Source organism: Mus caroli, chromosome 11 (assembly GCF_900094665.2).
Source record: "Mus caroli chromosome 11, CAROLI_EIJ_v1.1, whole genome shotgun sequence".
Classification (NCBI taxonomy): Eukaryota; Metazoa; Chordata; class Mammalia; order Rodentia; family Muridae; genus Mus; species Mus caroli.
This window is the reverse complement of record NC_034580.1, coordinates 113,635,819-113,644,397: the sequence shown is the minus strand read 5'-3', so window position 1 is coordinate 113,644,397 and position 8,579 is coordinate 113,635,819. Positions and strand designations below refer to the sequence as shown.

At 50.5% G+C, this 8,579-nt stretch overlaps 1 protein-coding gene across 3 annotated transcripts in view; it reads right to left on the bottom strand.

The window, feature by feature from the left end:
• Positions 1-2,429: 2,429 nt before the first annotated feature.
• Tnrc6c (trinucleotide repeat containing adaptor 6C) overlaps positions 2,430-8,579 on the bottom strand; it is a 105,971-nt gene continuing 99,821 nt past the window's right edge. For 2 of the 3 annotated variants that reach the window (XM_029484059.1, XM_029484060.1), the window contains 4 exons: positions 7,673-7,867; positions 6,838-6,908; positions 6,123-6,262; positions 2,435-5,389 (listed from right to left, as the gene is read on the bottom strand). In XM_029484059.1, coding sequence (XP_029339919.1) covers positions 5,029-5,389; positions 6,123-6,262; positions 6,838-6,908; positions 7,673-7,867 — 767 coding nt within the window. In that variant the 3' untranslated portion in view covers positions 2,435-5,028. Of the gene's footprint in view, positions 5,390-6,122; positions 6,263-6,837; positions 6,909-7,672; positions 7,868-8,579 lie in introns of all 3 variants that reach the window. The other variant, XM_029484058.1, reaches the window with a different exon arrangement.

Genomic DNA, 8,579 nt, shown 5'->3' with positions numbered 1-8,579 from the left:
GGTCGCCCTCTACTGGTAGAGAGGAAGTGACCATGTTCTCCTGGGCAGGATGGAAAGGTTTGTGCTTGGGGTGGGGGTGGGTGAACCAATCAGTGGTGATGTCATGTGGACAAAAGAGTGCAGATTCAGGGGAGGGCTCAGGAGGTGAGAAGCCCCTCAGAGGAGGGACCGCCAGCTTCCTGTCTAGGAGGTGAACCTTTCGGTGAGCTGCCTTGGGTGGGCTGAGCCTAGGCTTGCAGGTCTCCAGGTCTGGATGGCCTTTGTTAGCTGCATCTGCTGGGGCATGGGTGGGACATGACAACAGCACTGGGCTCTCCCTTCTCCCTTTGTTAGAGGAGACAAGCCCCTGCTGGCCACCAGCCACTCCCAGCTGACCAGTGTTATCGCTAAGGCCAGCCACATGAAAAGCTTGTGCCACTGGTGTCTCAGCCTGTTACAGCTGATCTAGGCTGGATGGTGCCTGTGTCTCCAGGCATGAGTAAGGACTGTGCCCACACCGGGGGCACTCCAGAGTCTCTAACCAACCTGGGGTCTACACTGAGTAAGGCAACAGTGGGTGACAAGCTTTACAGTTGTCTGTCCAGACCTTCAGAGTCCAGTTCTGTCTCATGCGGTCAGGACGTACCACTAAGAAGGGAAAATTGCCTGGGGTGTTTCTATCAGCCCAGGGCCAGGGGCGGAGTGACTCCCACCAACGAGGATCCAGGCAGAGCTGCGGAGCACTCTGTGCCTGCCACCTTTGTCCCTCCTGCCCTTCATACCTTACCTTGGGATGGGCTCTGCTGCAGAGCCACCTTCATCAGTGTCACAGGCGTGGGAAGAGAGGGAAGGATGTTGAGTAACACTGAATGTACAACTCTATCCCCCATCCCACACTGGGATCACCATTCCTGTCACTAAGCTGCACAAGGGAGTCACATGGGGTTTAGAAGCACCTGTAGCACCCAGAGATTCATCACGGGTACACAGTCCTGGCACCATGATTCTAAGGCCAAGGCTGCAATCTGGTGCTGCCTGTCACGCAGACACCTAAGCTGAAGACTGTTGACAAGCATGGGATTCACAGGCCTCAGGAGCTGAGCCTGTGAGGATGCCTGCCTTCATCAGTAGTACTGGTACCCGAGGGCACACCTCACCCCAGCTTTCTGGGTCTTCTCAAAGCCCTGTGGCTGCAAAGGAGCTTTCTGAGATCCCTTGCTGCCAATGTCTTCCTCCAGCTTCAATCTAGGCCAGCCCACAGTAGTTCCCACCCTAGCTCACGCCCATGGCAGGGGCTTCTTACCCACCTCTGCAGGCCTCTCCTCCGCCATCCTACCGCCTTGGCCAGGCACCCTGCCATCACTGTTGTGTCAATCTTGTCAGAACAGTGCAGTGATAGGGCAGGTCCAAGCCTCCCATTTCCTGGATCCCTGATAGGCCTACTTCGTCCGATCCAGTCACACGAGGCCTTTTCTGTTTATCTTCATCATTCTGCTCCTCACTGTTGCAGATCCAACACAGCCTCAATGGCCTGGGCATGTGCCACCTCCACCACAAACCCGACTGTCCACTCCCTGGAAGTCTTCAAGGCACAGCAGTTCACAAAGACACCAGCCACTGCTGCTTTACCCCTGAGACGACCTGGCCTTGTCTGCTCTTCCGCTGATGCTCTGGCCAGCAGAGCTGAAGTTCTTGGAAGATCAAGGGCAGTGTGCCATTCTGAGTCTCATTCTTCCTCTGGTCTTTGGGTTTCCCTGGGGCCAGAGGCCCCTTCAGTGATTTTCTTAGCAGAACTAGCAGCTCCTGTTCTTTCCTGAGTCCCCTGTAGTAGGCCAGGGCTCATCCTCAGCACATAGTGGGTCGACATTCGAGGGTGAAAGCTGACATAATGTTTCTACTTCCAGTGTCACCCATGATGCCATTTTGTGCACATTAGCCACTCTGGTTTAGGGGAAAGAGATCAATAAACACTTGGGAAGCGCATGGTTGGGTCTTGCTGTGTTGTCTGACTTGGTCTTGAACCTGTGGACTCAGGCACCCTCTTGTGCGCTGGGACTGCAGATACGTACCACTGATTTTTTTCCAGATAGTGTTGGGGATGGAACTAGGGCCTTGTGCCTGCACACAAAGACCACTGAGTGGTACCCCAGCCTCTCCATTACAATTACTGTTTTTTTTTTTTTTTTTTAAATGCTGGCACTGGGCGTGTGAGTGACTGTGGGGTGGTGGTCCTGGGAGGACATGGAAGCTGGGATGCCTCCCAATGGCTACTAAAAGGATCCACTATTAGCAGCAGAACCAAAGAGCAAAGGCTACAAACACCTCAAGTCAAATGGCCCAGACTGCGAGTTTCGGCAGAGATGAGTACAAACTCAGCAGAGACATAGTAGGCTGTCTCTACACCATATGAAAAGGAAGCACCTGCCTTTCACAGATGAAAGACACAGCAATTACATCAATAGCCAAGAAAAACTGCAGTTTATTAAGACTCAACAAAGCGCTGTTATTTTTCGAAAGCAACCTCCGGTGTGTGTCCAACCATCACATTCCAAGAGGAGGACATTAAGCGCCACAAACTTTTTTCTTTTAATCTTAGAGTCAGAGACATTTAAAATTCAAAAGGATCAAAAAGGAAAAAGAGGGGAAAGCCCACAAAAACTGGGAACATCTTTTCCTTCCATCCCCAGTTTTAAAACATGAGTTTTTCTACAACTCAGTGCTAAATGGCAGCATGGCAAGCTGTGCGTCTGGGAGCGCGCACACGCACGCGCACACGCACGTATTTGATATACATACTTGGGTATACATACATCAAATGTCTAGGACGCACGTAATGGCGATGAGATGCAGTCACTCTGAGGAGGGCCATTCCGTGGGATACACGACAAAACTCCAACAAGTTTTGAACCCAGTGGTGCATAGTTCCTGATCCTCTAAGAAAGCACTGCTTTTCTGCAACCGTGCAGCACTTGCTTGCTTGCTTTCTGTTTTGATAAAACCATTAAAAAGCTAATTAAAAAAATGTAATGCACAAGTTTCCCGACCACGTAGGCAGGGAGTACAATGTTCATATACTTTTCTAAAACATACTTGAGGGTGTGTTATTTCATTGTCTTTCTTCCTTGTAAAACAATCAAAACATTGATCATCTTTAAAACATAAAGCAATTTTTAATATATAAAGCACTCTTCAAACATCTATTTCTTTTGAGTCCATTATTTGGTAAATATGTAACTGCTACACATTAGAGATTAGGTATTTTTCTTCTTTGTGTGTGTGTGTGTTTTTTTCTTTTCTTTCTTTTTTTTTCTCTTTCTTTTTTTTTTTTTTTTTTTAAATAACATCTTCAGTGCTAGGAGTTGGGTTTAAAAATACATGAAGTGGTGTGGCACCGCCCTCGGGAGCCCTGGCTTTCCTGAGAGCGAGCTGGCGTGTGCAAGACAGAGACCACGAGGCCCTGTCACCTTGAGGAGGGGTGAAGATAGTCCACAGAGTCCGCGCACTCGCGACGGCTGGAGGGGAACAGCATGTCCCATCCCAGAGCTCTGGAGCAACACATCTGTATCTGAAAATAGGTTGCTGTTTGTTTGCTTGTTTGTTTTAAATGATGGAAGTCTTTTTTTTTTATTCCTTTTAACATTTTTAAAATTTTTTTAAATTTTATTTTAAAGTCTGAAGGAGGAAAAAAAAAAAGTCTGTAAACAGGTGGGAGCCCAAACACAGCTCCTCCAAAAGCAGTCACCACCACGTCCAAGTGCTCGGCCGGCCGCCCGCCCGCCCGCGCCTCGCGCGCGGCACTAGTCTCTACAAGTATCTATGGCCACAGTTCAACAAGAGTTTGTTTTTCTCTTTACTTTATATTGCAGATGGGAAGTGGTGCAATACTCTGGTAATAATCCTCTGCATGAGTCCACAATGACAAGCTGCTGAAGCAGACAGACACATCGTTTCTCCAGAGATCTACACTGCGACTTTAAATGCAACAACAGAGTCCTTGAGTAAACATTTACACATGAATTGTCACCAGCCCTGTCCCGAGAATTCTCTTTACTGTTTAGGATTAGCTAAAGGAAGGGCAGAGACACCTCAGTGCAAAGTTAGAAGCAAAGAACAACAATGAGAACGTTTGACCAATGCCAAAAACAAAAAACAAAACAAAACAAAAACAAAACCCCCCAAAAAAACCAAAACCAAAAGCATATACTGACTAGAAGGGAAACCCACAGTTAAGTCCCTCACACGCTCTCAAGTGTGCACGCACGCACAGGAAGCCCTGCCTGTGCAAGAGCACGCTCACACACACTCTTCTGCACACCGCACCACACGAGCACACAAGCACACGCACTCACGCACACACGCACATGTAGGCTATGAACGTAGACATTTCCTAGAGCCTGTTTCTGTGCACGGATGTCAACGTGGAAGTGTTCACATTTCGGTATTGGCCTGCTGGGTTCAAGTATTTGCATGTTTGATATGTCTTTTTTTTTTTTTTTTAACTTTTAAAAAATATTTTTTTGGGATAAAAAAAAAATGACATGAAAAGGTAACGAAACGAGGGTAATGTGCGCAGGCGATCCGGAGGACAGAGCACTGGCCACGTGCCTCAGCTCTGTGCCCGCACAACGCAGCCCAGCCGCCTGTCCCGCCTACCGCCTCTGTAATGTGCATAATCGTCACAGGCTCACTTTAAATAGGCTTCAAGTCTCCCCCCACCCCACCATAAAATAACCCTTTCCAGCCCACAATCTGAAAAGTGCCCTTCATGATAGAACTATTCTAAGCAGCTTTTATACTTAAAACTCAAAATGGCAGCGCACTGTACAAACCTAAGACGACATGAAATAAAAAGCTATGAGAGACGTCCTGTCCTTAGCACATGACACTGACCAACCTCAGCCCGCACTGTCTTCAACAGTTCACAGGGGCCGAGGCCAAGGTTCATCTTCAGACTGGACAGAGGTACTCCAAGGGGCAGCTTGTCCGTCAGCTGGCGCTTCAGAGCCAGGCCTGCCATGGTCAGCTCTCTTCCCCCAGTGACCGTGGCCCCTAGATGGACTCGCCGCTGAGCAGGTCCCCAGGCAGCAGAGTGTTGAGAGGCGTGGGGCTGCCGATCACTCTGGCGTCGTCAGCACTGGGCGGGCCCCACAGGCTGCTGGAGTACTGGGGGACCCCACCCCACAGCAGCTCACTGCTGCCTTTGCCACTCAGGCATGGGGTGTTCCAGTGGGCAGTGTCGCTGCGCACTAGGCCATGGGTGCTGCCCGAGGTGCCCAGCCTGGGCTGGCTGCCCCCACTGCTGGACTGCCAGCTGGAGGTGGGTGGGAGGGCTTGGCCTTGGGCCAGGAACCGGTTCACTTCTTCTTCACCGGCAAACTCGGCCAAGATGGTGGTGTTTCCCAGTACACACCTACAAGGCAAGAGGCTGGGTAAGTATGTCACCCTTAGTCCTGAGTCTGTACTACTAGTGAAGACAGATAAAAGGATCACCACGTCACAGGCTACCAGCCTGTGGCTGTGTGGAGTGCGCGTTTCAATGTGCTGCGCAGGGGCTGGCAAGATGGCTCAGTGGGTAAGAGAACTGAATGCTCTTCCAGAGGTCCCGAGTTCAATCTCCAGCATCCACATGGTGGCTCACAACCACCCGTAATGAGATCTGGCGCCCTCTTCTGGGGTGTCTGAAGACAGCTACAGTGTACTTAGATATAATCAATAAATAAATCTTAAAAAAAAGTGCTGTGCAATGGGGGTTCAGCTGGCATCAGTGTCTCGTGTCTCAGGTGACACTCTGAGCAGGTCTGCATAGAAAGCACCCTCAAGGAGACAGTGGGCTGCTGTCAGCAACCCTTGAATCTGGGAGGGTAGGGGTTCCTTTGGTCTCTTCCTAGGGGACTCAGAGACAGACTGAAACCAACACCGTGACTACACGAAGACATGGGGAGAGGGCAGCTGCCAGCAGGCAGAGAAACTAGGCCTCAGAAGTTAAGTGTGCCCATCCTTTGCCTTGGACTGCCAGCCTCTGATCAGGGCCCTTGCTACCTGGGGTGCAGTGTGGGGTGCCGCAGCACTTCCCTGTCCCCTCCTACTAACACTGTTGGGCACCTGTGTCTACTTGGCAGTCTGAGGGGCTGAGGAAAACATACATGTGCAGAGACTTCTGGGCCTTGGCGGCTTCTTCCTTGGAACTGTAGCGGACTACAGCGTTGCCCTGGGTTAGGTTCAGGTGGAATGTGATGAGAGGTCCATGCTGCAGACACAGCGTCCGAAGCGTAGAACCATCGATCTGAGAGAGAAGCAAAGGGCGGGGTGTGACTTCCTTCCAGGCCCTTGCTATGTTCTGGAGGGGCCAACACTGGATGCAAGCATTGTGTACAAGACAGGCTCACGACTGTAACTGACAGTGACAGATGCCTCGGTGGCCAGGCAGCTCAAGTGTGGGCCAAAGTCCCATTCTGGGTTCTGCAGTTTGCAAAAGGCACAGCAGCAGGCTGGTAGCCTTGCAGAGATAGGCCGGTTCTGTGCCAGGGAATGGTGAACACAGGCTGACCATAGAGCTGAGAGGGCCAAACCTCCTCAAATGATGTGTTTATAAGATGGACGGTCCTCTTTCTAAGAGTAGACTTGTCAGCTTTGGAAGGGCAAATAAGCTACGAGGAGCATAGTTGAGAGAATTACCTGTGCTTCCCCATACTTGCCCGCATTCACACTTGCCTCTGCCACTCTGGGTTCTGAGAAAAGATGCCTGACACAGACAGTTATCTGTTCCAGGGGCAAAGTAGGTACCTCCTTGGCCATAAGCAGCTACCCATGGGTATGACATGACAGCTTTCCTGACCCCCAACATGGCAGCACTTTTACCTGGGGTGTGAGATTGCGCAGAACGAGCCAGCTGCTTGTTCTTCCTGAGGTGTCAGTACTCCATGCAGAACCTGTGTGACAAATCACAGGACGAGAACACAATCGACCGACTGGCCATATTTTCAGTCTGAACTAAACCATACAGCAAGCTTTAGTTTTTCAATCCCGTAGCAGCCATGGCACCTTTTGAGAAGCCCAATCTCATAATTACTGCAGATTCCATTCATGGGCCATGAAAACCCTGACCTCCCAACTGCACCAGGAGGTCTGTCCTTTTCTGTCTGTACTGGGAGGAGGTCAGATCTGAAGGGCCCCTGAGAGTCACCTGCAGTTCTAGTCTCTGTCTTGCCACACCCCAGCCTTCACTTGGAATCCTTCACACACTTACAACTGTGATTAATGAGATAAGGTGAGTGCAGCGGGTAAGGCCGATGCCAGAGGCTGCTCGCAGGACCTGCGGTTGGTCTGTGTAGCCAGAGGAACCCAGTGACTGGCTGACCACACATGTGATGTATGAGTGTGGTGGGAGGGACCTACTGTGCAACAGAACAAACCCTTCAAAGTGTCTTACTTTTTCCATGGAACCTTGTGGAGAAATTAAGATCTCTGTGCTGGCTGAGATAGGCAGGAAGCTTAGAATGGCTGAATGGTCTTTTTGAGGACAACACAGTTCATGTGGTACATGTGTCCAATGCCCTGCCAGTATAAGATGCTCCCAGGCACGGGGAGTCTGATGAGAGGCATGGGGTGAAACAGACACACTTCCTGAATCACATGTAGAGTAGCTATGAGTGTCCTGTGCCCTGTCGACAGCAGTTACCTGAGCAGTGCTTACCCGAGGAGTAGGAGCTGGTCCAGCCGAGGGGGCTGGTGCCCCAGGTGGAGGAAGGCTTGGGATTGGCTAAGCCTGGAGGTGGTCTGGTGGGAGCAGTAGTGTTTCTGGGTACCTTCCACAGCTCATGAGACAGAGAGGCTTGCGTGTGAGAGGCTGGGCCTGAGGACCATGTTGATTTAATATCAGACAGCTTACCTAGTAGGAGAGAGACAGTATATGTATGTCTACACGCAGAGAGGGACTGCAGCTCTGGAAGCTGGCAGGACACTGACATCACAGATGGGAAAGATCAACAGCATCAAAGCACCCAGTGCGCTCTGTCTCATGCTGTCCCTGTCTGCTGCCCAGGCTGGCCTCCAACTGCTGGGTTCTGCCTCAGCCTCCTAGCCTCTGAGCCTTCTACCTTCTGCTCTAAGATACCATGTGTGCGCTGTATAGACTGCGGACTGCTGACACTTCATCAGCTTGCTAACACTGGCTGTGGAGAAAACACTAGTTTTGTGTTCATTTGATTGAGACAGGACCACCAAGGTTGGTCTGGAGCCTGTGCTGATCTTCCTGCTTCTGCCTCTCAAGTGACAGAATTACAGGCACGTGTCACTATATCTGATTTACTTGGTGCTAGGAATGGATCCAGGGCTCAGTGAATGCTGGGCAAGCACCCTGCCCACTGGGACACATCCCTAGCCTTTTGATTTCAGTCTCTAACGTATCCTCAGCAAGCTGTGCTGAGACAGTCATGGCCGGAAGCATGGCCTGCACAGGCTTCTTGTACAATGTCTAGGGGCACTAGCCCCGTCAGAAAAATGCTCCTTCTGACAGACTCGTTTCCCATAGCCACTGTAATCTCCCAAGGTCTAGGGACAGCCTTTTTCTTTTTTTTCTTTTTTTTCTTTTTTTTTTTTTT